Source organism: Artemia franciscana, chromosome 14 (genome assembly GCF_032884065.1).
Source record: "Artemia franciscana chromosome 14, ASM3288406v1, whole genome shotgun sequence".
Taxonomy (NCBI): domain Eukaryota; kingdom Metazoa; phylum Arthropoda; class Branchiopoda; order Anostraca; family Artemiidae; genus Artemia; species Artemia franciscana.
The window spans coordinates 11,921,529-11,949,528 of NC_088876.1; the positions used below are offsets into that span (position 1 = coordinate 11,921,529).

The 28,000-nt window shown below is 35.5% G+C and overlaps 1 protein-coding gene and 1 long non-coding RNA gene across 6 annotated transcripts in view; one reads left to right on the forward strand and one right to left on the reverse strand.

Annotated features, from left to right (window-relative positions):
* The window catches only part of LOC136035318 (uncharacterized), a 117,962-nt gene that overhangs the window by 84,472 nt on the left and 5,490 nt on the right, over positions 1-28,000 (reverse strand). For 3 of the 4 annotated variants that reach the window (XR_010619390.1, XR_010619389.1, XR_010619388.1), the window contains exon 3: positions 25,228-25,418. The exons of the other annotated variant lie outside the window; for it this stretch is intronic. This is a non-coding gene — a long non-coding RNA (uncharacterized LOC136035318). The remainder of the gene's footprint in view (positions 1-25,227; positions 25,419-28,000) is intronic. 4 annotated transcript variants of the gene reach the window in all.
* Positions 24-27,999, forward strand: LOC136035317 (basic phospholipase A2 PA-12C-like). Of its 2 annotated transcripts, none has more exons than XM_065717029.1 (4): positions 24-241; positions 8,125-8,275; positions 18,261-18,367; positions 25,567-27,999. In XM_065717029.1, exons 1-4 carry the CDS (start codon positions 199-201, stop codon positions 25,710-25,712), a joined length of 447 nt encoding a protein of 148 aa, XP_065573101.1. In that variant the 5' UTR covers positions 24-198; the 3' UTR covers positions 25,713-27,999. The 2 variants fall into 2 exon arrangements, with proteins under 2 accessions (XP_065573101.1, XP_065573100.1); XM_065717028.1 differs by lacking the exon at positions 18,261-18,367 and adding an exon at positions 18,867-18,976 and having other exon boundaries at positions 26-241.

The following is a 28,000-nucleotide window of genomic DNA, read 5'->3' on the forward strand; positions in this document are numbered from 1 at the left end:
GTTTGTAAGCACCCAAAAAGCGATTTTTTACTATTATTTAACAAATATCAACAAGACTGTTAAATGCTTTTCTAAATAGTTGATTGATTTCCTGGATAGATTTACCATATGTAATTTTTGGTGCCGTTGAACTAAAACCATCTTGGAATATCTGCTGAATAGCTCTTTGCATGCTTAGGAATAAAAGATCGACTAGTGATGTTTTTTCAATATTTGATTTTTGTTATTTTAGTAATACCAAGTAAGTACCTATAATTCTTTAGCGAACTGATAAAAAAATCCGATTATGAAAATACTTTATTAGGTTGTCTAAAAAGCTTGAGTCGATTATTCTAAGCTACTTCTTTTTTAGTACGTTTAAAAAAGCTGCTTATTGTTCCAATTAAACAAACAGTATTTCGGGAGCCGTTCCTAAAAAATTGAGATAGCATTCAAAATTTAGCGTAAAGAGCGAGGTGCTGTGTTAGGAGCAACCCCTTTATTTACGTAATAATTTTGTCTGTTTTAAGTTTTAATGTTGCTCCTTACTTTCGGTTGAAAAAAATTGTTTTTATCCAAATTTTGATCCTTTTAAAGTAATACCAGGAAGTCTGGCTATCTCCACAGATAAATTCTTCCTTCCAACTGATTTATTCTCTAGACAATTCAATCCTGGTGAAAATTTACCCCAGACAATCACCTTGAGTATCTCCACGCGTAAAATTCAGTCGGCAATGAGACAGTAATACATAAGAAGAATTTCGTATAGGAGCTCTGGCAAATTCCTAGTGAAAATTTTCCCATGAAAAATCCCCCCTCCCCCTAGAAACTTTCTTCTCTATGGAAAATTACTCCCGTAGAAAATCCCATCAGCAAAATATTCACCCCGCCCCCAGAAAAATATATGTATAGTTCCCATTAATAAATACAATATGTAAGCAATTGGCAAATTTTTTAACTTAAATACCTTTCTTCACGGGCTGTGGGGGGCCATGATATCTCCGAAGGCCTAATTATTTGGCGTTTCAACTATGCTGAACAAAATGGTTATTTCAACCTTTTGATTGGGCCATTTTGAGAAAAAAGGGGCTTAGGAGGGGGCCTAGTTACCTCCAAGTTTTTGATCAGTTACAAAAAGAGCAATATAACTTTTAGTTTTCGTTTAGATGAGCCCCCTCACGATATTTTAGGGTCATTGGGTTGATACGATCACCTCTGGAAAAAAAGACAAAAGAACAACAAACAAATAAACACACATCCATGATCTTTCTTATGGCAAAAAATAAGAGAATTCCACATTTTTTCAAATAGGAGCTTGCTTGAAACCTCTGCTGTAGGGTACTCTATTACGCTAAATCTGATGGTGTGATTTACATTAGGATTCTGTTACTTTTATGGAGTTTCCCCCTTTTTTCGAAAATCAGGCAAATTTTCTCAGGCTCGTAACCTTTGATGGGTAAGACTAAACTTAATAAGCATATGAAATTAGCATAAAACTTCGATTCTTATGATATATTTACTTGTATCAAAACTCCTTTTAGAGTTTCGGTGACGAACTGTTTGATCGGATCACCGAATGAAAATTGAGAATGTATATTAGATTCTTATATTTTAATTTTTAAGCCGAAAATCTGGAAAACGGGTTAAATACCCATTACATTAACCGATAATAAAATTTCGGAAGTCAAAAATACATTAATATTTTCTTTAAAAAAATTCCAAAAATGAAGTTTTTCTAAAAAAAAAGTAAAGAACTGCATCAAAGCTTAAGTCGAGTGAAAGTAAAGTCTTATAATAATTCAAGCTTAAGGATGAATTTGAAATTTAATTTTCTACGATGGAAATATTGAACAATGGGAATAAATACTGTTAACAAAAGACTTTAAATCTTGAGTTGCTGATAATTCGGAAAATTAGAATTATATTATTAAATAATCAGTTTAATTTCGTTAGTCCTTTCCAGTCATCCTGATTATTATAGCGCTTATATTTTTTATTTTTCACCGAGGTTTAAAAAATTAAAGTGCACTGTTGAATTGGTTTTTAGACAAAATGCAAATGATATAATACATTGTAGAAGTTTATGTCTAAGGGGTATGGGGTAGTAATCAAACTCCTATATATTGTAAATTTAGCTTGTCTGAAGCTTGATATGAGTATTAATTTCAGTTTTAACTCCTTTTCGGATTTAACTTTTCATCTACGAGTATATTTGTGCATGTTTGCTTTATGTTCAATTATTTTTCGACAGTAATTTCGGGTGGTTTTAAACTTTGATTATTATAGGACTTCATTTCCACTTTTCTCAAGTTTTAATATAGTTCTTTACTTTTCATTGATAAACTACTATATTAGAACGTTTCTTTTAATCGATTAAATAAAAAAAACAAGTTTTTTTTAACTGGAAGTAAAGAGCAACATTAAAACTTAAAACGAACAGAAATTACTCGGTGTATGAAAGGGGCTTTTCCTTCCTCAACGCCCCGCCCCGTTCTTTACGCTAAAGTTTGACTCTTTTTCTCAATTCTACTCTATAAAACAGTAAATAACTTTAGCGTGAAGAACGGGACGTTGAGGAAGGAACAGCCCCTATCATACACGGAGTAATTTCTGTTCGTTTTAAGTTTTAATGTCACTCCTTACTTTCAGTTAAAAAAACTTGTTTTTTTTATTTAATTCTTGAACGTTTTTGAATTAACGCATGTTTGATTTTAGCTCTCTGCAAATGAATGATTAAAACTAAATTTGCGCATTTTTTTTTTTTTTGCTAAATGGCTTTCTCTTAGTTTTGATCAGACGATTTTGACAAAAGGGGTGGCAGAGGAGACCTAGTTTCCCTCCAATTTTTCTGTTACTGAAAAAGGCAAATAGAATTTTAATTTTCAACGAACGTTTTTAGTAGTAAAAAATATACGTAACCTAAGAATTAACTTACATAACAAACTTCTATATTCGCGTATTTTTATAATGTATATGAACAGGTTTGCTCCCTCGTTAATACCTCGCTCTTTACACTAAAGCTTTAATTTTGTCCCAATTCTTTAAGATTGACCCCTGAATCACAAAGGCTGTAGAATAAATAATTGAAATTACTAAGTACTTTAGCGTAAAGGGTGGGGTATTTAGGAAGAGATGAACCCCTCTTATGCGTAATAATCTCTGTTTAATTTAAGTTTTAAACCTGGTCCTTACTTTCAGTGAAAAAACTTTTTCATATTTATTTTTTCATTGTTTGTCTAAAAATAACGCTAGAGAATTCTGCGCCTTCTTCATGGAGTTTCTTTTCTCTCATGGCAAATCCCTCCAAGAGAAATTCCTCCCACGTGGTCCTCTCCCCTCAACCCCCCCCCCAACCAAAGAATCCCCCTGAAAAGGTCTGTATACTTCCAAATAACCATTACTGTATGTAAACGCTGGTCAAAGTTTGTAACTTGCAGCCCCTCCCCTGGGGACTCTGGGGAAGTAAGTCAGCCCCAAAGACATAGTTATTATGTTTTCCGACTATGCTGAACAAAATGGCTGTCTAAATTTTGATCCATCTACTTTGGGAAAAAATGAGCGTGGGAGGGGGCCTAAGTGCCCTCCAATTTTTTGGTCACTTAAAAAGGGCATTAGAATTTTTAATTTCCGTTAGAATGAGCCCTCTTGCCAAATTCTAGGACCACTTAGTCGATAGGATCACCCCTGGTGGGAAAAAAACAAACAAACAAACAAACACGCACCCGTGATGGGTCTTCTGGCAAAAAAAAAACTAAGTTCCACATTTTTGTAGATAAGAGCTTGAAATTTCTACAGTAGGGTTCTCAGATACGCTGAATGCGATGGTGTGACCCCTACTTTCCAAAACAAGGCAAGTTTTCTCAGGCTTGTAACTTTTGATGAATAAGACTAAATTTGATGAAACTTATATATTTAAAATAAGCATAAAAATACGATTCTTTTGATTTATCTATTAGTATCAAAATTCCGTTTTTTAGAGTTTCGTTTACTATTGAGCCGGGTCGCTCCTTACTACAATTCATTACCACGAACTGTTTGATTATGTATTTAAAATAAGCATAAAAATCCAATTGCTTTTGATGTATTGAATCAAAAAAAACAAGTTTTCTAAATGAAAGTAAGGAGTACCATTAGAATTTAAAACGAACAGAAATTACTCCGTATGTGAAAGGGGCTTTTCCTCCCAAATGTCCCGCTCTTTACGCTAAAGTTTGACTCTTTCTCTTAACTCTACATTTTAAAACAGTAAGAAACTTTAGTTTAAAGAGTGGGGCGTTGAGGAGGAAATGCCCCTTTCATATACGGAGTAATTGCTGTTTGTTTTAAGTTCTAATGTTGCTCCTTACTTTCATTAAAAAAAAAAACTTTTTTTTTTATTTAATCACTGGACGTTTTTGAATTAATGCATGTTTCGATCTTGGCTCTCCGCACATAAATAATTAAAACAAAATTTGCACATTAATTAATTGCCATTATCAGAATACCTTGAGAAAAAAAGAGTGAAGGAGGAGGCCAAGTTCCCCTCCAATTTTTACTTGATTATTTTGATTCTTTTTTGATTACAAGTAGAATTTTAAATTTTTTACAAACGTTTTCATTGGTAAAAATTATACGTAACTCACGAATTAACTTACGTAAAGAACTTCTATATTCGTATGTTTTTATTGCGTTTATGAGGGGGTTCAACCCTCGTCGATACCTCGCTCTTTACACTAAAGCTTAAATGTTTCATTTAAGCTTTAGTGGCTTAGAGCTTTAAGCTTTAGAACTTAAATCACACTCTTAATCACAAAGGCCGTAGAAAAAATAGTTGAAATTACTAAAAATACTTTAGCACACAGAGTGAGGTATAACAAGGAGGTACACCCCTCATATGCATAATAATTTTTGTTCGTTTTAAGTTTCAATGCTGCTCCTTACTTTCAGTAGAAAAAGCTCTTCATATTTATTTTTTCATTGTTTTTTCAAATAATGCTAGAAAATCCCGCGCCCCCTTCATTGAAATTCTCTTCCTCCATGGAACTATCCTTCCACGTAACCCCCCCCCTTAAATCTCTTTCCCCGAAACCAAAAAAATCCCCCTGAAAACGTCTGTACACTTCCCAGTAACCATTACAATATGTAAACACAGGTCAAAGTTTGTAACTTGCAGCCCCTCCCATGGGGACTGCGGGGGAGTAAGTCGTCCTCAAAGACATAGTTAATAGGTTTTTCGACAATACTGAACAAAATAGCTATCTCAAAATTTTGATCCGGTGACTTTTGGAAAAATTAGCGTTGGAGGGGGCCAAGGTGCCCTCCAATTTGTATGGCCACTTAAAAAGGGCACTAGAACTTTTCATTTCCGTTAGAATGAGCCTTCTCGCGACATTTTAGGACCACTCAGTCGATACGATCACCCCTGGGAAAATAAACAAAAAAAAAAGAAAAATAAACAAAAAAAAAACAAATAAAAACGCATCTGTGATCTGTCTTCCGGCAAAAAATGCGAAACTCCACATTTTTGTAGATAGGAGCTTGAAACTTCTACAATAAGGTTCTCTGATACGCTGAATCTGATGTGTGATTTCGGTTAAGATTGTATGACTTTTTGGAGGTGTTACCCCCTGTTTTCTAAAATGAGGCAAATTTTCTCAGGCTTGTAACTTTCGATGGGTATAACTGATCTTGATGAAACTTATACATTTAAAATCAGCATTCAAATGCGATTCTTTTGATGTAACTATTGGTATCAAAATTTCATTTTTTTAGGGTTTTGGTTACTATTGGGCCGGGTCGCTCCTTGTTACAGTTCGTTACCACGAACTGTTTGATATTTTATATAGAGCGACCCGAATCAATAGAAAAAAAAAGCCTTGAGAAAAACAAGAATACGGTAATAATATTCACGATAAAATCATAATTTTGTAGATTGGAAGTCTGAAAAATTCATTAGTTTTAATTTTATTCACAGAAATTTAAATAAAATTAATAGTTTGAGAAAATAAAGGGGGAGGGGGAAAACCCTTGAGAAGCCTTATGATACTGGTGAAAATTACATGACGAAATTCAGCCTGTTTGAAATTCACAAAAAGGAGATTTCAAGCTTTTAATCATATAAATGCTTTATTATTCCAAAGTAGGTAATTCTCGTATGTATTTGTTTTATTGTTCTGTTAAATCAATGCTGCTTGACCCTCAGTAGATGACTAATTTCTTAGAGAAATGTCAAGTCCTAATGCTCATTTTGAGCAACTTAAGGGGTCGCTTTGCTGCTAAGTGCTACTTCTAGCAAGCGAACAACAATTTTTATTTTATTCCACAGTATCACTGTATGCCATAGAACAACGGTTTAGCCGATAGTAATAAAAGGAAAAAAAAAATAAGTGAATTTCCTTTGGTTTAAATATTAGCTTTTCAAGTCCATCTGGTTAAAAAGGTATTTGGTATATACCGTAAACCCTTGCAATTACCATCAGCTAAATTGAATTCTAAAATGCTTTCTGAAAAGAAGAGGCCGAGGGCCGAAGAAGGGCACAAAGAGGCCGAGGAGAGCGTTAATTCTTTCTTACATAACATAAATTATTTCCGTTATAGGTTTTGATGTCGGTCTGCACTATCAATTGGAAAAAAATCTAATAAGGACCATTTTGCGATTTTGTGGAATATTGATTTCATGTTTTAAGTAAACTAGTTAGCACAGTATTTTCTTATTTACTTTTTTATCTTATCAACAAGGTTATTTACGAGATGATGTTCAAATTTCTGTTCATCCCTGTACGTAGAAAGGTCAATGAACATTGCTTAGTTTACATCGAACTAATCTAAATGGTGACAAAAAAAGATGTCTAGTTTGAATTAACAGTAAAACCGTCTTTAGACACATAAAACTTTTAAATCCCATTTATAAAAAACAGTTCATAATCTATAGTTTTTAATATCAGTGAAAGGACACCTTGTAATATAACTAGGTACTCTCACAAAGCAAAGTTTAAAAGAAAGTGAAAATTTAATGTTGATGGAAATTTGAAATTTCTGCTTCCAGAGCGGTACAATTCTAATCATCTTCATTTAATCGATTGTTGTACCAGTTGAAGATTATATGATATATGCAATTTTCTTCCTTTCTTCTACTGCATAGTGGTATTGAATCATAACTAATTATTAACGGAAGCTTCACTAATAGACAATAGCAGGAAAATTTCCGCCAGGTGATACTCATAAACTAAGAGTTTTGACCTTTAGCAGTCTAGTTAAAAACTGAATTCATGCAGAAAAAAAGAGCTAACAAAGATGCTACAGAGAAAGTAAATCAACTGCGTCATTGATTGTGGAATCTCATTAAAACACATAAAAATGTGGGTTGTTTACAATAAACAGCCTTTAACTTCAATGCCAAAACATGAATGCGTCCTTTACAATCCTTTCCTGATAGTGAAAACTGAGGAAACAACTTGGATAAAATAGCCTCTTTTTATTTAATGAGTAATTGTTTTGCTTGCTCACCACCAGTCACCCAGTTTTATTATTGGTTAAAATCAAAATAAAAAAACTAAAAGTCTAAAGTAAAGTCACAAATCCAATAGGAGAGGTAGCCTATTTGACATGAGGGGCTTTTGAGGAGCAGATGCCAACTTAGGTCATATTCTCATGATAGTCGAATTAAAAATCAAACTGAAGTCTGGGAACCAAAAAGCTAACGCCACAGCACAAAAAAATGCAACACCGATAGGTTAAAGGATCTTTAAATCCTCAGAAGCTTCTGCACATCGCTGCTTAAATGTATGAGCCGTTAAATGGAGCTGATGTCTCCTATGTTGAAAAATTGATGACCTTAGTCTCAGTCAAGACTATGCGTTATAATGTTACGAAGGTCAACCTTGGCTTGAAGAAGAGAAAGAAAGAAGAATGAATATCACAAAACACATGAAAATGTATCCGTAAGCTTAAGGAGAGCTGAATGCTTCTCCTGAATAAGTCAAATCCTGAGCAAATCCTGTTCTTGTGCTCCTTGAGTTATTTTAAAGCAATGGGCGAAAAATCCAACTTAAAGTAAAGAGTGAGGAATGAGAAAAAGACAGCTCACTACTAAAAAACATTAGTGGGATTGAGCCAGCTTCGTTTAAACTCTTCCATTATAGTTTCAAAAGTATTATAAATTTTCAGGTTCCATATCGCAACAAAGAAACAAGCGAGACGTCATACAGCTTGGGCAAGTTATCAAATGTGCAACAAAATGTGATCCACTCAAATATACTGGATATGGGTGCTATTGTGGCTTTCTTGGACATGGAAGAGTTGTTGACGGCATCGATAAGTAGGTAAATTGTCTGTTAAGCATTTTAAATGCTGGGTGCTTTGGGAAGTAAAATAAATGGAAAACTATGCAAAAATGCACCCTTTATGCCACATTCGATTTAATGATGATAGCAAAGTAATTAGTTTAACATTTCGGGGTTAAATACCTATTATGGGATATAAATGCAAAAACGAACTATAAAGTGTCTCAGAACGCCTTAAAAAATAAAACGAGCAACAGAGAAAAAAAATCCACATTTTCATTTTTTTTTGCAAAATTCCATAATACTTGAGATTTTAGTGTGATGGTCCAAAAATATTTTGTTGGTAATTGTTGTAAATGATCCTCCCTGTTTAGATATGTGCCTGTATCCTTCTTGTGTGATGTTAAAAAAAGCAAATCTTGTCAAGCTAAAATATGAAATTTTATACAGAATAACCTTGGAACTTTAAAAATATTTCCTTATGACTTTTTTAAACCATTTTAGAAGAAATCTTACATTTATCAGACCGATGATGGGGAGTCAAAACAAAAAATTTAGCAGGGTCTCTTCTTTATTTGTAATACATAACGTTGCCATTTTAAGCTTTCTTTCATTATAAGCCTAGAAAGTGATATTGAACCACAGTTTTTGTGCTCCTGCTCTAAAATTTACAAAAGATGTTTGAAAATATCCAAAAGTCAAAAGACGTTATGCTTTTCCCAATCTAAGGCTAAGTAAAGCTGTCATTTACCTTACATTTAAATTAATTGCTTGATTTATTTATTTTTATTACACATACAAAGAGTTGGATTAGACTTTCTAGTCAAATCTATTTTAACATGAACACCCGCCCCCGTACAAAACAGTCTCTCCGCCAAATCCCCCGTGAAAAAATTTCCTCACATACAAAATAACGATCTTCCCTTCCTAGTGGCATTATTCTGCTACCAAAATCGAAGCCGTTTTCTTATGTTCACAACTCGGGGTTCACTTCCGATTTGGATTTCGTTCTAACAGACGCCCAACAGATGTAAGGTACAATGGTTGACGTTTCAAGTGGCATCCTAACAAGCGATCACTTAAGTTTGCAATGTCGACTTGCCTATTTTCTGCCTCTTCATGTGCCAAAGCCTAAGTAGTTTTTCAAACCTTGCTGGAATCGTCTTGATCTCTCTCTATATTGGACGATATTAGATGCTATGTTGTCAAAAGTCCAGATCTTATTTCAACTTTTATATATGTCCATAAATGGGAACACTTTTCGGATTTTTACCTTTCGGGATTAGTTATTCGATTAAGTTGCTGCTTCAGTCTCTCTTCCTTTAACCAAACTTCAGAGTGGGACGCGTAAAAAAGGATGGAGTGAAGACGATAAGCTTCAGAGTGCTAAACCTCGACATAAGTTCTGGTTTCGTATCTGGGCAGACAGCGGTTATCCAAGGACAGATTGTTTATTTCAAATCGTCAAATATACGAAGCGTGTATACAGAAATATAAAATATAAGAAAACGTGATTGCGGCAGTGGAAACGGTGTCAAATCTGCAATCTTTCGCGGATTATCAAAAATAAGCCCCAGCTAATGTGGTGTTACATGTCAAAATTTACCTCTACTTGTTCATCTGAGGACAATCCGATTGACTTAGGCTCTTGGGAAAGCCATTATTCCTCATTATTTTCTGAAGATCCACCTTTTCTTGAAACAAATTTTAGATCTATACTTTTGGTTCATTTTAAACAGCTAGACCATACTAAATTCTATGTCATTATAACACCAACTTCTATTTAGGCACATATCTGCCGTCTTAAATCAGGTAAAGCATCAGGTTCAGGCGGCTTGCAACCCAAACACCTGATGTACGGGACAGTATACTTGTTTGAACGACTTGCTATTTTCCTTCAGACTTGTATCGCCCAGCAGCATATTCCTGATGCGTTACGCGAAGGTCTAGTAATGTGCATTTTTAAGAAGAATACAGACCCAAAATCCTCTTACATATATAAAGAAGTTACAGTATGTTCGACGGCTGGCAAGCTTCTTGAGATGCTAATCTAAAATGAAATAAGCACTAAATGTAATCATGGCGACAACCAATTTTGTTTTGGGGAAGTTCTTGGTGTGCAGAATGCCCATGCAACTTCTCTAGCAATTCGTGAAAGGCATCAAAAGGCAAAAAGTAACCACTTGTCTTGTGCCGATGACATTCTTCTCTTGGCTGAATATCTTGGGGTACTCCAAAATGGTGCTGATGTTGTATGTCCTGGACTGAAAGAAATTGACCTTTTCGTTGCTAATTCCAAAACAGAATTTCTTGTCTTTGGAAAGGAGATTGCCTCCAATGATGCAATTCAAGTTGGTCCCACCACAATATCATCTTCCAGTTCATTTAGGTATTTAGGTCTTTCGTTTTGGACTTCAATCAGATCACATAGGCAGCTTATAATTGCTTCTTTGAAAGAGAAATTAAGAAAATCTTATGGTCTTCTCGCCAGGGTAAAGGGCCAGTTTAATACGAGAACCTTTGGCCGGCTATATAATGTGTTTTTGCACTGCGTGTGGTATTTTTGAAACCTGTTTAAAAATGTTTCTCTGCATCTGATAAAAATAAGATGCGGAGAAACAAGATACAAAATAAGATGCAAGAAAGGCCTTACTTTTAAATGAAGCTGTATCTGACAGATTAATGAAGGCCCGCTTTGGACACAAGCATGGCAAGGTGACTGTCATCCTATTCTATCCCCCGACCAACGATCCTGATGATATGACTAAGGAGGATTTCTACTCAGCTTTGTCCAGATCCCTTGCGACAGTGCCCCCCCCCCATGAAGTAACTGTTCTCCTTGGTGATTTTAATGTAACAGTGCGCGATGATATGGGTATATGGCGCAGTACATTTGGTCCTGTATCCCCCGATCCACTTAACGACAATGGAATCTGTCTACTTGAACTGTGCCGATCTCACGACCTTTGCATTGCAAACACCTATTTCTAACGCAAAACTATTCATCAGTACACATGGTATAGTAACGACAGTCATACACAGAAGATGATTGACCACGTCATTACTTCCAAACGCTGGAGATCTTTGGTGAAGAACTCCAGAACTTACAGATCAGCAGAGCTTGGAAACAGACGACAGGCTAGTGTGCGCCAATCTCCGGCTTCGCCTCCATGCACAACGATCGGAAAGAAAACCGGTCGCTGCAGATATTGGGAAACTAAAGGAGCCAGATACTCGCCAGAAGGGCAGTATCGAGATATCTAATCGCTTCGAGCCCCTTAGATCACTTAATAGCAGCAAAGATCTCCGGAAGCATTTTAAATCGCAGACCAGCAAAGCAGCACAACTAGTGCTTGGGAAGAGGAGTTAACCAAAGAAATCGTGGCTAACTAATGAAACACTGCAAGTCATAGAGCAAAGACGGAAGGCAAGACTTCTCGGGGACATGGCCACATAATGAAGGCTCAACGCAGTGTGGAACAGACTTATTCGCCGGGATAGAACCCAGTTTGTTGCAAGGAAAGCAGATGAAATTGAACTAGCTGCAAAAAAGAAAGACATTGGCAGCCTATTAAAGCATCTCCAAAATCTCAATACAAATAAAACTCCCACCTTGGGTCCCGTCCTGTCCAGAGATGGGGTACTGCTTTCTGATGAAGGTTCTTGTCTTGAGGGGTGGGAGGACCATTTCTGTTCACTTCTCAACAATGCTAGCCCGTCTACGCCTCCTAACGATAAACCCAGCCAACCTTGCAGTCAAAGACTTGAAACAGATGCTCCTCCAGATGAGCCTTTCAGCCCCACAGAAATTGGACTTGCAGTAAAAAGGCTCAAGAATAATAAAGCTGCTAGTATCTGCAGCTTAAACTCAGAGCTTCTAAAATATGAAGGTTTTGCAAACGGAGATAATTCCCGAGGATTGGGGGAAGGGTGTCATCATCCCCTTATGGAAGAGAAAATGCTAAAGAAGCAACTGCTCAAACTACCCGGGAATAGCCCTACTGTCAGTCCCTGGCAAATTGTTTTCAATGGTCCTGCTGGATCGATGTCGGAACATCATTCGAACAATCTGGCGACCAGAGCCAGCTGGTTTTATGTCGGATCGTTCAGCGATCGAGCAGATTTTTACGATTCGACAAATAGTAGAGAAGACCACAGAGTTTCGACAGAAAGCATTTATTGCCTTTGTTGACTTTCGTACTGTATTCGACTCAGTCGATCAAAAAGCTCTTTGGCAGATTCTAGAGTCGACTGGCCTACCCGAGAAATATTGCTGACTCCTCAAGGTGCTCCACTATGGGACGGAGAGCTGTGTACAAGTAAATGGTCGGCTCAGCCTGTTCTTTCAAATTACGACAGGGGTGCGCCAAGGATGTGCAGCGGCCCCAGAGCTCTTCAGTGTCATCGTAGATTACATTATGATAAAAACTACTTCACATCTCAGCTTGGACTAAAATTTGGAGATCGTGCCATCACAGATGTTGATTTTGCCGATGACTTGGCCATTCTGGTGGACTGCATGGAGTCGCTGCAAGAAGCGCTCCGAATTCTACAAGAAGAAGCTGCCGAAGTAGGACTGCATATAAACTGGAACAAAACTAAAATTATGGCCATAGACCCGTCTTCTCCTATTGTTAACTCTCCATTTAGCCTGGAAAGCACCACTAGCATCGTGGTTGCTCGAGACTTCACATATTTGGGCTCCATAATTTCTTCAAACGGCTCGCTTCTCCCCGAGCTGCAAGCAAGACTATCTAAAGCGTCTTTCGTCATGGTCAGACTGAATCGTCATATCTGGCGAAAACCAAACATCAGTCGCATAATGAAACTGCGGATCTTCAACACTCTAGTCGGCTCTGTGATGCTTTACGGAGCTGAGACATGGCAAGCATCAGCTGCAACCCTCAAGAAATGTGATGTATTTTATGTGAAGAGCCTGAGGAGGATCGAGGGACTACTATGGTCCGACTTTGTCAGCAATGAGAAGCTTCTGTAGCTCACAAAGAAGTCTTGGTTTTCAACTCAAGCAGCCGAGCAAACCTTACGATGGCTCGGGCACCTGCTACAAGTGCCACCACATCTACCCTCAAAGATGATCTACTACTTCGATTCTATCGAAGTTCGTTAAAAGCGACTTCGTGGCCGACAGAAGAAACGGTGGTCCGACAGCCCGTCCGAGTTCTTGACGATGGCAAACATCAGACAGGGCGACGAGCAAATACTCGCCATGGACCGAAGTGGATGGAGGAGGCAGATGTTAAAGAACTTAAGATTCGACCTTTACAAAATACAGTATTACGATCTTCCTATTTTCGCTATGTTAAGGAGCTTTGTCCCTATGTTAAAGAGCTTTGACTACTACTGCCACTACTACTACTGTGGCTACTATTACAACTACTACTTCTACTACTACTACTACTACTACCACTACTACTACTACTACTACTACTACTACTACTACTACTACTACTACTACTATACTACTACTACTACTACTATTACTACAACTACTTCTATTACTAATACTACTACTGCTGTGACTACGACTGCTCTGGTTACTGCTACTACTACTTCTACTACTACTACAACAACAACTACTACTACTACTACTACTACTACTACTACCACTACTACTACTGCCATTTTTCTTAATATAATTAAATATTGTTTTCTCTCTATGCAGTCATACATTTTTTATGCATTTTCTTGGTCAATAAAGATTCAACCTTAGCAAAAAGGCCCATGAGAATCAGAATAGTGGAACTGAAAACACAGCAAACTTTAGATCATCAAGCTTAGAGGGAAGATTAAGATGAAATACTGCCCCGGGTATGTAGATCCTGAAGTTATGGATGCTCACGTGAACAATGGTCGAGAGTATCCCCACTTCAAGGAGCTGCATGCTACAAAATGGCCACAGCAAAATTCCACAAGCAATTGCCGAACTTATTCAAATATTTTTGACTGACTCTGATGATGTTTTAGAAGAAATTACTTTGGATGCAATATGCACTAATCACTCACCTTCAGACAAAAAGACAGAATATAACCCAATGAGTGTTGAAAGAGCAAGCTCAATTACAAAAAAAATGTAACAAACAGTTGACAGATAATTTCACGTTTATGCTCCAGCTTATGTATTGTCTGTTAACACAAATGACCTTATTGACTCACTTCTCAATGATTCGAATAGTCTTTTTGAACAATTGGATTTGGAAATGATATGTCTTAATCATAAACTTCCAGATAAAAAAGTGCAGTACGATGTATATTTTTGGGCAATTTACGGAATTTTACTTTGCTTAGATCATCTTTTAATGTTAAAGTATCCTAATAATGTTTGTAAATTTTGTATATTAATAAAAATGTATATATGTATATATGCTTATATATTGTTTTCTCCTAATTCAATTTTCATCTTCATGAAAAAATTCATACAATCGAGATCCCATACAAGTGTCCTGGTTGAAGTTGATCCAAGAGGCTAGGGCAAAGGCTATTGAAAAAATATCTGAAGTAATGATAAACGAAAACAAAGAACATAGAAATTTGTAGTTAGGATACTTGTGAAAACGAACATTACACCAAGCTAAAAACAAGAGTGAAGAACAAAGAAATATGCAATTAGAAGATAAGTGGTAGTGAAAATTACAAAGAGTCAGAAACAAAAGGGAAGAACAGAGGAATATGTGACTGCAAGACATGTGATAACGGGAACCAGAACTAATCAAAAAGAAATTGAAAAATACCGAAGGCGTTTCAAGGAGCTTCATAATACCTAGAGGACAAAAACGTAAACTAACAGTTCCTCAAATGAACAAATTGAACCATCAAATGAGATGAGATCAAAAGATCACCTGAGAAATTTAAATTCACGGGTGAAAATAAACAACCTAGACCATCAAATGTGATAAGACCAATCCGATCAGGTAAGGTATAGGTCATTTAAAAAAAGAAAAAAAATTGAAGAAAAAGGTTAAAAGATAGTCGGCAGTGAGAATTACAAGGAGTCAAAAACGAAAGGGAAGAACAAGAAACTATGCAGTTACAAGACATGCGACAACAGGATCAGAACGAACCATAATTTAAATGAAGAACAAAGCAATATGTTGCTAGAAGATTTTACAAATTGCGGAAAAGGAAATATACAGTTCGAAGATAAACGGTTGCTTGAATTAAAAGCGACAGCGAGAATCAGAATGAGTAAAAATGAGAGATAATAACATAAGATTGTTTTTCTGGAACGGATGTGAAAAGGAGTATCAGAACGTGTCAAAATAGAAGTGAAAAACAAAAAAATTGCTATTAAAAGACAAGCGACAGCGAGAATCTGAAAGAGTAAATAATTAAAATGAAGAAAAAAGATACGTTCCGTTAGAAGATCAATATCATTGTCATCTCCAACGCCAACAAACTGTGGCAGAATACTCAGTACTAACCTTTAAAGATGCAGTAAACCACGCAAGTGCTAATTAAAATTCCTTCGGACCCTTTAGGCTTGTTTTTATTCACTATGGATTCTTCTATTTTGCTGGAGAAAGAGTAGCCAACAAAGGTGATGCATCTGGAGACTGCTGCTTGCTTGGTTGAATTGCATTTCCACCTCCACATTTTCCAAATAAATGGGTTTTGTTTTCGTCAGACGTCACTTGCTCACCATGAGTTCCACTAACAACTAGCGAAACTAGAACTCATGTTTTACTTTAGCTTCATTCAACGTAAGCGATGATCAAACCATCAATAGTAAAGTTTTCAGCTTCAAAGTAGCTGAACAAATTTATTACAGAATCAATTTAGCGGCACATCCATCAGAAAGAGTGAAATGATTTCCATGGGTTGTTTTTCTTTTCACTAGGCCAATTCATACGGAGTGGTTTGTAGTAGGAATATTGGAAAGACTCATTCATTTGAACATTGAAACTTCTAGTGCCTTTTTTAAGAGACAAACTGCTGGAGAGCAATCAGTCCCCTTCCTGTACTAAACTTATTTCCTGCATACCCAGAATATACGATTAGAATGTCAGACGAAGATAAAAAATAGCAGTTTTTTAACCACAAGATTTCATTTGACAAAAGCTTTTAACCACATAGCTGCCAAAAAAAAAAACACACAGAGTAAACGGGAGGTTAATCACTAGTTGCCATCTGACAATCATACATCATAATTGTCTTGCTAGAGAAGGTCGTCTCTACGATTCATTTCAGAAAAAATTGCGCAACTGATGTATTAAAGAAGAAAAGTTATATTTTATTATTAAGTTTAAATTCATTCTTGAAAGGATTTTATTTTCATTATTTTCATATTTTTTTTTTGCTCAAAACTTGTGTGAAAAGACTTGTATTCTTCTCCAAGTTAATTGCGGTTATATTTTGATATTCATTATTTCTTAAAATACTTATTTATCATTATGCATTATCTTATACTTTGTTTCAATTATTAGTTATCTTCTTATATGGGTTGCGATAAGCACAAATAACGTGTTATTTTTGAAAAAAAATCCGTTGAATTGTAAATGTAACTTGTGGTGGTGCATATGAATGATTAAAATTTTACCCTTTCAGTTGTTGAATTAGTCATGAGGCTCTTTTACACAGCCAGGGCTTCAACATGGATGAATATTATCTCTTCGCTTGATAGAGATGCAAATTTGGATGCCTTAATCAGGGACAAAACTTACTGTGGGGCAAGAAGGTAACTGCACCCCCAGACCCCAGCTTACACGCCACCCCTCCAGCTATAATTTAGCACCATCGGGGGTCTTGTGGAAACTAAAATATGTCTACATAATTCAAGCATCCAGGGAAAAAGATTTGTTTTCTTTAGTATATCTTTGCCTTTATGGCAATATTTGCCTCAAATTCCGTTTTCCGCTGTCATTTTCACTTGTCTTCAGGAATTTAGCTTCAGTAACGCCCCCCCCCCAAGATTTTGGTAAAATGACGCCACTGGCCATTGATTTTCATTTTTGTAATTAAACAAAGTAAAACAAGGAAAAGAATCTCAAAAGAGACAGCCCCGGGAGTTGGTAGGGTGGCTCCCCCTCAACATTCCCTAAAAGTGTCAATTTACTACCCTTAGGCTTTTGGATACACACGATCAAACATGCTTTTCCCGAGCCGTTTCCCGAGATAATGCAGCCCCCAATTGACAACATGACAGCGTATAGTACCTTTTGATCTATCTAGTTACTTAACCGTGAATAATCAGTCTCATGAGAGCTTATAGAGAAAATACGTTTCTTATGCATGGATTGGAGGCAAAAATTGGTCGGCCATTTTCCCTTCCCCCAATATTAAATTTCAATACTTTATGTAGACAATGGGAAACTTGCATAGTTTATGGTCCTTCTCCTGTGCCTTGGGGGAGGGGGGTTGTGGGCCATGTTTTCCCTGAGGGCATATCTGTTGGACACTAGCTTTTTTTTAAAAAAAGGTTTTATGACGGAAGCAAGGAATTAAGTTGAATCTTAAAACAAAACTTGAAACAAAAACAATTGTTTCCTAATAAATACAAAATTTATCTGCAATACTGGTTCAAACAGACTAACTCGCGAATGGCAATAGGTTTAATTCTAGGCTTTGGCGGTACTTGAAAAGTCACGGAATTTTCAATAGACACAGATTCGGCTAACAGGATACTTTTATAATTGCTTATAGGGAAAACATAGGAAAAAATATTTTTGCATTTGCTGGAGTGCATAGATGTTGATAACTGTTTAGTTTTCAAAAATGTTGGTTGAAGGAAAATATTTCTCATATGACGGACTGAAGAATGTTTTCGCCTCACTATACTTCTATATTGGCCTTCTATACTTCTGTGAGCAAATGCATATATTTTAGTTTTTTTACCTATCATTTGATAAATCCTTTTTCTGTAGTTTACTCGACTGTTTGTATGGAAAGGCTGTGATTGTAGGCTCAGCAAACACGTGATAAAAACCAAATGACCAGGTAGATGAGCCGTTCATTCCTTTGTAAATTGTATTGTCAAAAAAACTAACTTGAAATTTAATAATTTAGGTGCTGTAAGGATCATGATAGCTGCTATGGAAGAATTAGGTGCCGTAAAACCCTACTTTACTTCACGCCTTATAGATGGCAATGCAATCACGGAAGACCGCGTTGTGGTAATAATTACAATTAAGAGATCTTCTCTCTTTTTCGGTTTTGTCTTGGGTTTACAGCTTTTTTACTCTGTATCCTTTTGGTTTTCTTGTATTTCAAGTGCTGGAAAAATAGATATTTAAGTCAATCTCAAGTTTTTAACTGGAAAGCCGAGTTTGTTGCTGAATATTTACTATACAATTTCTAGCTGCTTTGAAGAGATATTTATTGGGTTCTATCTGATACACAAAAATTAATATTAAACATGGAAGGCGAATTTACTTAAAAAACAATCTTATTAATAAGTAGATAACCAAATCAAATAATCATTTTTTCTTCTTTTTTTTTAAATTATAGTTGTATCGAAGGAAAACCACAAACAATTTACAAGACGTAAATATACATTCACTTTGCTGCTAGCAAATTGAAATAAAATTTATTTTTTTCCATCGCTACGCTGGAAGTTATTTTTTTGTAATAGGGAACGCTATCTTCTTTTCTTATTTCTACTGCCTTTCACAGGTGTTGTCTTTTGCATGATGCATGTTACGCAAATGCCGACCATTGCCAACTTTGGAGAATGTATTTTACCCGTTACAAGTGGATTTGCTTTAACGGCTCACCTCTTTGCGGTAAAGTTTCCTCTTTCGTCTTTTTTATTTTTCTTTTGTTTCTCCTTTTTTATTTGCCCTTTTCTTCCAATTATTTATTGTGAACAATATTGTGTATAAGATGGTTATGGTGATTAAGAGGGTCCTATGTTTGAATTTTTATTGAAATTTATGCCACCCTCTCCTCTTTACTGGAAATAATTTATTAACAAGCATGATTTGTAACTTATTATAATAATGGTCACAAGGTCAATGAAGATATTTAAATCAGCCCCAGGTGCTGATAGTGTTATAAACGAGCTTTTTAAAATGTGGTAGTTGTGAGGATAGAGATAAGCTATTGAATACTGAAGTTACTAAGTTGCTGAGTATGATTTTTGAAAAAAGAGAAGTAACTAGCAATTTTAGGAAAACTCTTACTAAGCCTTTCCATAAGAAAGGTAACAAGAATTAGTTGTGCAATTATAGAGGTATTAACCTGGGCTCTGGAGGAAGTAAATTACTTAGTATAATAATACTTTTTGGACTTAAAGATTCTGTAGATTACGTTTTAAGAGAAAAAAAACTGTGTGGTTTTAGGAAGGGTAGAAGTTACGTCGACCAAATTTCAGTCTTAAATTAATAATTTAGAAGTGCCTGAGTCATCAAACATATTTGTTCCTTGATTCTACAGATTATAAGCAAGCATTTGATTCAGCTGATGGAAGTTCTTTAGCAAAGACCCTATTCTGGTATGGTATACCAAATAAATACACTAAAATGATTGTTGCTATTTACGAGAAGAATATTGCTGCAGTTAAGGTAGAAAGTGAGGTTAGTAGCTAGTTTTGTATTAAATCAACAGTTCAAGCAAAGTTGCTGTCAATCCCGTTTATATGAATCATTTCGAAGGACGATTATTCTAAGGAGCTTAGCAAAGACAATGGGAGAACACAAAATCAAATGGAGAAGCAATACTCTCCTGGACTTTGATTATGCTTATGATTTAATCATCTTAAATGAAAGTGTTAACAACATGTATGGACTTTTAGAGGTTTTACGAGTTCGGGGTGCGAGAATCGGCTCAAAAAGTGATGTCAAGAAGACTAAGTCACTAAATAAGGAATAAGTGAAGGTGAAGAGGTGATGCTGGGTAAACGAGAAGATCGACCAAGTGCAAGGCTATACTTGCCCAAGTACTATTATTAGTAAGGTCAGTGGGTGCAGGGAAAATGTTAAAAGTAAAATATCCAAGGTCTAGGGTGTCTTTTCACAGTTGAAAAAAGTTTGGAAGAATAGAAAGATAAGTCTGCGAACCAAGATTAGAATGCTGGAATTTACAGTGATGACAAAGGTCAAGTATAGCCCTGAAGTGTGGGCTCCTAGAAAAACGGAAGATGAGTTGCTATATATTTTCAAAACAAATAGCATACGGGTTGCTTCGAGTACCTGACTGATTGGCCGTATCTCAATAGTACGCTGTACGAAAAACTTGGATTAATCTCATTTTCTAAGGCTAAGAGAGGATAATATATAATAAGAGAAAGGATAAGATTGGTAGAATACATTCTGCGGATGAAGGATGTCAGATCACCAAGGATTGTCCTTACCAGCCTAGAGGCTTCAGCTTGATACGGTAAGCTTTTCGAAAGACATTGCTGATATGAACTTTCTAAAATCTGCATGCACATAGTATGAATGGATTTAATTCATCTCAACCTTCAACATTTCCTAAAATTTTCCCTTAAATACCCACGACTTTGGTATTAATTGTTTCAGAAAAAGTAGTTGTGTTGAGCGTAATGGTATCAGTAGTAGTTGTAGTAGTTGCAGAAGTAGTAGCAGTAGCAGTAGCGTGCACGATCAGTCATTCCTAAGTTGTGCCCTTTTGACATCCGAGTAATTCCTGAGTTACGCCATTTTGACAACTAATATGCCCATAAATTGTTTTTATTTAGTTCAACACTCTTATCAGTGTTTCTGAATGCCCCTTTGTCTTTTCGGACTCTGAAGGTCAAACATACCCAGCTGTCTCTATAATAAATGTTATTTGTAATCAATGGTTGAAATGCATAGCTTACAGCCGTTGTCCCGAACGCTGTAGATTATTAACATCTCAAAATACATAGCTACTAGAACAAGAACAAAATGGCTATCTCTAAATTTTGATTGAATTTGTCTGGGGAATTAGTGTGGGTTAAAGCCTGGTAGCCCTCCAATCACTTTTGACTCTTAGAAAGGGCACTAGAACTTTCCATTTACAATTGAATGAATTCTTTTCGAAGTTTCTACAAAACTCTTTCTATATAAAGTGCCTTCGTCAAAAGAAAAAATAATAATATCGGGGGCTCCCTTTGCTCTTTACTTAGGCAGTGCTATTGGGCTGCCTATGTGTAAAACAGTGTATTTTGCCAATGAGCCATAAAACGGTAGCATATATCAAACATTCATAAGTTTCATTTTGACTTAAATTTGACATGCCTGAATAGTTGCCTTCTTGGGTGGAGGTTTTTGTTAGAAAACAGAAGCACGGTTGGAACCAAAGAAAGCTTGGCAAAACAGCTTCATGTAGTGTTCTTCGACTTAGCCTATAAAGCTCAACATCAACTCGTATACCTTTTGGCTCAAAATTAAGTGAAAGCCACCCTTTTTGGCTTCAGGCGGGGATTCCGCATCGTTTTTACAAATATTACTTCAGATTCATTAAATTGGATCAACGTTCACTCTTTCTGTAACCTTAAAGAGGCTAGAAACGTACAAGTGGCAATTTCGCTTAATCGTTATTAATCGAAATCAGAGGCATATAAAAAGGAAGCCAGAACCAAAGTATTGCTTACATAAATTAATTAGCGTAATAAAAGATTATGCAGTAGTCCACAGATCTCAAGAATGAATAAGCCAAATATAAGCCAAGCATTTCGTCTTTAACAAATCAAAGCTTAGCAAAAAATAAGACCTGTAAGCCAGCAGAAATGTACTTCCCATTCCCAAGTAATGAAACATACTTCATAATGGAAAAATCTCAAAAATAAATATGAGCTTAATTTTATGTTAATTTACCTTTTCAGCTAGACTAGGCTTTGTTTCAGTTGAATGTCACTTTATTTCTTTTATCCAAAGCAGGGTGGGCTGCTAAGACGGAAATTTGGAGGTTGGATTTATTTTTCATCGTATGGTTGATTCCCTTGGGTTGAAAGCTTTGGGTTAGATTTTTCTGGTTGAGTTCTGCTTGCTGTTTGGGCTTATGGTTGGTGTTGATTTTTTCCTTAGTTCTAATTTGCCATGCTGATTCAAAATGAGGTGATCGTCACTATGATTGGTATTTGTGTAAACTTTAGTATCTCATACAATCATGTAGGGACTTAATTTAGCTTGGTTTTGTCTTCGGTTAGGTTGAGTTTTGCACAATTAAAATTATACTTGAATTATTTTTTGCTGGCTTTTAATCACCACTTTGTTTATATAGTCAAAATATTTGAAACTATTTGGGTTTTCAGAATTTGGAAAGGTTTGACAAATGATAATGATGAATAACTAAGAATTTAGTTGATGATACAGATGAGAGTCTGATATTGTTCCCATTAAGATTTTTTAGATGATGTTCAAAGATGAAAAAAAGTGAAATTAAACAGTTCGTGGTAACGAACTGTAGTAAGGAGCGACCCGGCTCAATAGTAAACGAAACTCTAAAAAACGGAATTTCGATGCTAAAAGATATATCAAAAGAATCGGATTTTTATGCTGAAATCAAATATATAAGTTTCATCAAATTTAGTCTTTGTCATCAAAAGTTACGAGCCTGAGAAAATTTGCCTTATTTTGGAAAATAGGGGGTAACACCCCCTAAAAGTCATAGGATCTTAACGAAAATTACACCATCGCATTCAGCGTATCAGAGAACCCTATAGAAAAAATTTCAAGGTCCAATCTACAAAAATGTGGAATTTCGTATTTTTTGCCAGAAGACAAATCACGGGTGCGTGTTTATTTGTTTTTTTTTTTTTTTTTTTTTTTTCCCAGGGGTCATCGTATCGACCAAGTAGTCCTAGAGTGTTGCAAGAGGGCTCATTCTAACGTAAATGAATAGTTCTAGTGCCCTTTTTAAGTGACCAAAAAAATTGGAGGGCACCTAGGCCCCCTCCCACGCTCATTTTTTTCCCAAAGTCAACGGATCAAAATTTTGAGATAGCCATTTTGTTCTGCATAGTCGAAAACCATAATAACTATGTCTTTGGGGATGACTTACCCCCCACAGTCCCTGGGGGAGGGGCTGCAAGTTACAAACTTTGACCAATGTTTACATACAGTAATGGTTACTGGGAAGTGTACCGACGTTATCAGGGGGATTTTTTTGGTTTGGGTGTGGGGTTCAGGGGAGGGGGCTATATGGAAGGATCTTTCCTTGGAGGAATATTTCATGGGGGAAGAGAAATTCAATGAAAAGGGGGCAGGACTTTCTAGCATTACTATAAAAAAAAACAATGAAAATATAAACATGAAAAAGTTTTTTCAATCGAAAGTAAGGAGAAGCATTAAAACTTAAAAAGGAATAGAGATTATTACGCATATGAGGGGTTCTAAAAATACTTTAGCATAAAGAGCGAGGTATTCAGGAGGAGATAAACACTTCACTCTTTATGCTAAAATTTTTTTTAATAATTTCAACTATTTATTCTACGGCCTTTCTGATTCAGGGGTCATTCTTAAAGAATTGGAATAAAACAAGATTTAGTGTGAAGAGCGAGGTATTAACGAGGGGACCAGCCCCCTCATATATATAATCAAAAATATAAGAATATAAAAGTTTGTTACGCAAGTTAATTCTTAAGTTACGTATTTTTTTTTTACTAATAAAAACGTTCGTTAAGAATAAAAGATCTAAGTGCCTTTTTAAGTAACCGAAAAAGTGGAGGGCAACAAGACCTCCTTCCCCACCCCTTATTTCTCAGAATCGTCTGATCAAAACTAAGAGAAAGCCATTTAGCCAAAAAAATAATTAATATGCAAATTTCATTTTATATAATTTATGTACGGAGAGCCAAAATCAGACATGCATTAATTAAAAAACTTTCAGAAATTAAATAAAAAAAACAAGTTTTTTTAAATGAAAGTAAGGAGCGACATTAAAACTTAAAACGAACAGAAATTACTCCGTATATGAAAGGGGCTTTTCCTCCTTGACACCCAGCTCCTTGCGCTAAAGTTTGATTCTTTCTCGCAACTCTACTTTTTAAAACAATAAAAAACTTTAGCGTAAGGAGCGGGGTGTCGAGGAGGAAAAGCCCCTTTCATATACGGAGTAATTTCTGTTCGTTTTAAGTTTTAATGTCGCTCCTTACTTTCATTTAAAAAAACCTGTTTTTTTTATTTAATTTCTTTTAAAAGCCACTATTCCCGACACACAAAAGCCAAAACAAATCATCAAATTGTTAAGCTATTGTCATCTTTTTGTGGTTGTCGTTCAATACAACCGCTGCCAGAAAAAAAAGATTAATTTAGCAAATTAATTTAGCATTTCACTCAAGTCAAAGCCTAAACACGAAAATTCTATTTTGGATCCCAATTTAGCAGCATCATTCTTGTTCAAGTGTTTTCACAGATGTTTTCTTTTAACAAATGACTGTACATATTTATTTTGAAGAAAGACCGAAAATTTAGCAATTTTATCACTCATTATGAGTGTGGTATAAGCAAACTTATAGAAACAGTCCTGATAAATATTCTAAATCAAACTAAAGGCAGCTATTATGTTTCGACTCTATTATTACCATAACATTTTCTGTTTATCCAACATACCGTTTTGCAGTAGCGAGTTTCTCAAGGACAATACTCTCCATAAAAATAAATTGATATAAATTTGTAAATAAGTATGTTTTACTACAGTTTTAACCCTAGTTTTTTCTGGCATCAAGAAAGAATTTTAAACTTAATCTCTGACTTTTTATAATCTAAAACAAAGCTATACTGTATATTAAAGTTAATTAATACAAAACACCGTCGATCTGAGAACTCTGCCATATAGCCATCATCCTGATGGCTATGGTTGATGGCTGATGGCATCCTGCCTGATGCCTGATGGCTGATGGCATCCTGATGGCAAATAATAATATGGTGTCTTGTATTGGAGTAGCAAACTGGACCTGTTTTGGTAAAGTCCTTGTTCCACATCAATTATTGTTTGTTAGAAGTGAGTTTCAATCACTTTTCTTTGTGTGTGCGTTTATTTTTGTTTATTTTTTAAGCGTTTGTGACTTTTTTTATGTACATGTTAATCTGATTACAAATACACTTACTACTCTCCCATAGCCTTTGCTATGTTTCTTAGGACAAAGCCGATCAAAATCCTCTCTAATAAATGGGGATATAGCGCAACTCAGCTTGACTCCTGATTCAATATGAAACCATCTACTAGCCTTATCTTCTAATCTAACCGTAATACTGTTATTCTTCTCACAGAATTAATCGCTTCAACGTACAGTATTTCCTGGAAAAATGAAAACACGTTAAATATTGTTTCGATCACTTTTTAAACCCCTAGGATTTAAGTAATTCTAATCTGCACAGATATTTACCAATAGTAACCTCTATGTGTGAGCAATGTTTGGTAATAATATCAACTTTTGTGTTTTCAGAAATCAAAAGTGGTGCTTCAAGTCCACAAGGGAGTTGTGCTCAGCAGCTGTGTGAGTGTGATCGAGCGTTTGCGGAGTGTATCAGGCACTATCCATGTCCTCATAAGAAGGCCTCATGTCCTGATAATCCGCTACGAAATGTTTAAAAAATTTTGACCCTTTTCGCATAACGTAATGACTTGGTTATAAGAAAAAGATCCTTATTAAGTTATATTATTTGTTTGCAAGACTGAATATTTTTGGTAAAATTCCAGATAAAGGGCTTATAATATCTTGGAAAGTAGTTGAGTTAGGTGGATAGAACTTTCTGGAATGGATCCAGAGCCTCAACAATGCACAAGGAAGTGTTCTTAAAGAAATTTACCTCCACCACTTCAATCCCCAAAAGGTATCTTTGATAACCTCCAACAAAACAAAACTTATCAAAATAAAAACTTCAGAAATAGAACTGCATCTAAAAGAGGTGCAATAAAAATATTTCCAGCCTCAACCTTAGCCAAATTTTGGTTTAAAGGTTTTTTCAACATTTTTACAAACTATCTCTTTAATTAAAAAATAATCCTGATCCTACTAAAAAAGCCCCAGGGCACCCGCACTTTAAAATTGAATCAAGCCAATTAAGTAATGTAGTCTTTGGTTGTAGAGTTTCGTATATGTCTCTCTCTGTGTGCGCTTCGCGCACACAGGGAGAGTAGCTTTTTTCAAATCGAGGTCAAGGCCGAAGGCTTCGACCGAGTCCGTTGATTTTTGAATTAATGAAAAGGGAATAGTTGTGGCAAAAGTCAAAGTGATGGCCAATTGTAGAAAAAGCCAAGACAGATTGTCCAATTAAATGGGCATCAAGGGCAAGGTTAATTTTACCCCTTTGATTGCCGTTGTTACTGTTTTCCACATATGCTACACCTCTCATGTATGTCACTCCACAATGCCGAACTAGAGTCAACCTGTTGAGGTTCTACCTTGCCTTTTCGCAATTATAATTGCCAAATTGACACTTGTAGATTATAACAGACGAAGTCAAATTGTTTATATATAGTCCAATTTGCCTATATATATAATCATGGTTGTATTTTCAAAAACTAGAGCCAAAGAAAGATAGACTAAAATCCCAAATTTAAGATAAATTGCTTTTTGCCAAAGTTGATAAATGTATAGACCTTCCAAACCCCGAAAAAAAGAAATAGTGGATATAGCAGCTTGACAATATCCTACCAGGAAATGTCTTGGGCCCTGCATTCAGTCCAAAGCTTTCGCCACCCTAACTCGACTACTTTTCAAGATAATTAAATGCCAATAATCCAGAAATTTACTAATGTTTATACTGACAATTGCATAGGTCAAACTTTTTCTTTTAAACTGTCAATTTTTTTTCACAGTTGTTTCAATAATAGTGATTTTGTAATGATAGTACTGTTTAACAACAGTCTCTGTCATTTTCTTCGAAGCCAAAGTAAGAGGCACTTGACAACGATTTTACAAGATGAGACCGTGACCTTGAAAGTGGCTGACTTCACCTAACACCTCGTGTATGTCAACTTACCTTATAGTTTATAATCTGCTACGTCACAAAAACTTCTCTGCTCTGTACATACAATACAGAAAAAGCGTTATAAATAGTACAGTTGTTGCGTATGTGGATGTATTACATTTTTGTGTATTTAAGTGTCGTTCGTTTGTCTATGCAAGTTTTATTTGGAAGCTCTACTCTTTGACAAAAAATTTTCAAAGAAAATGTGGGTTAGCATTCCCATCATTAAAATAAACTGAACTATTAGGCTATTTAAAGTAATAATTAATTTTGATGTATTTTAAAAAGCCTTTTATGCTTTGTGGGGGTCTGGGCATAACTTTTTCTGCCCTTCACAGATTCCCTCCACCTTAAAGTTCTCATGAATACAGTGCTTAAGCATTTTCAGGGTCTTTTTAAGATAAAAAGAAAAAAGATATAACAGGGCCAAGTAGTCCAATTTTCAAAAATTACCTTCAAAACTACTGAATATTGAAAATGAGTTAAAAAATAAAATATCTTACGTTATGTCAGATTCTCATACTTAAAGGCTAATCCCTCTTTCCCCATTTCAGGACTAAAGAAAAGATTTAAATTGCAAGTGTCTTTCAAGAATAGAAATAGAAAATCTCAATTAAATATAGTAGTTTTATCAGCGGCTATAAAAAGAAGTGCACCAAAAAGAGCATTTTAATCATTTCCATTGTTATCTGCGTAAATTTCATATTTGATGAGCTAAAAATAAAAAAAAGAGGAATAAGAAGAAAAAGGAACATCCATTTAAACTCTAATTGATCAAAATTTTAGAAACTGCCCGTTACTAGTTTTTTAATAGAATTTTTATTAATGTTGTTATATCTCTGGTATCTACTAGTCGTGTTTAATGTTTATAATTTTATATTAAATAAATATTTTCGTTACGTGTTG

Coding starts and splice junctions, on each gene's coding strand:
- LOC136035317 (XM_065717028.1), top strand. CDS start 199: ATGTTTTTTCAATATTTGATTTTTGTTATTTTAGTAATACCAA. Junction 8,276..18,866: donor GTTGTTGACGGCATCGATAA/GTAGGTAAATTG, acceptor TGCCTTTCACAG/GTGTTGTCTTTTGCATGATG. Junction 18,977..25,566: donor TAACGGCTCACCTCTTTGCG/GTAAAGTTTCCT, acceptor TTGTGTTTTCAG/AAATCAAAAGTGGTGCTTCA.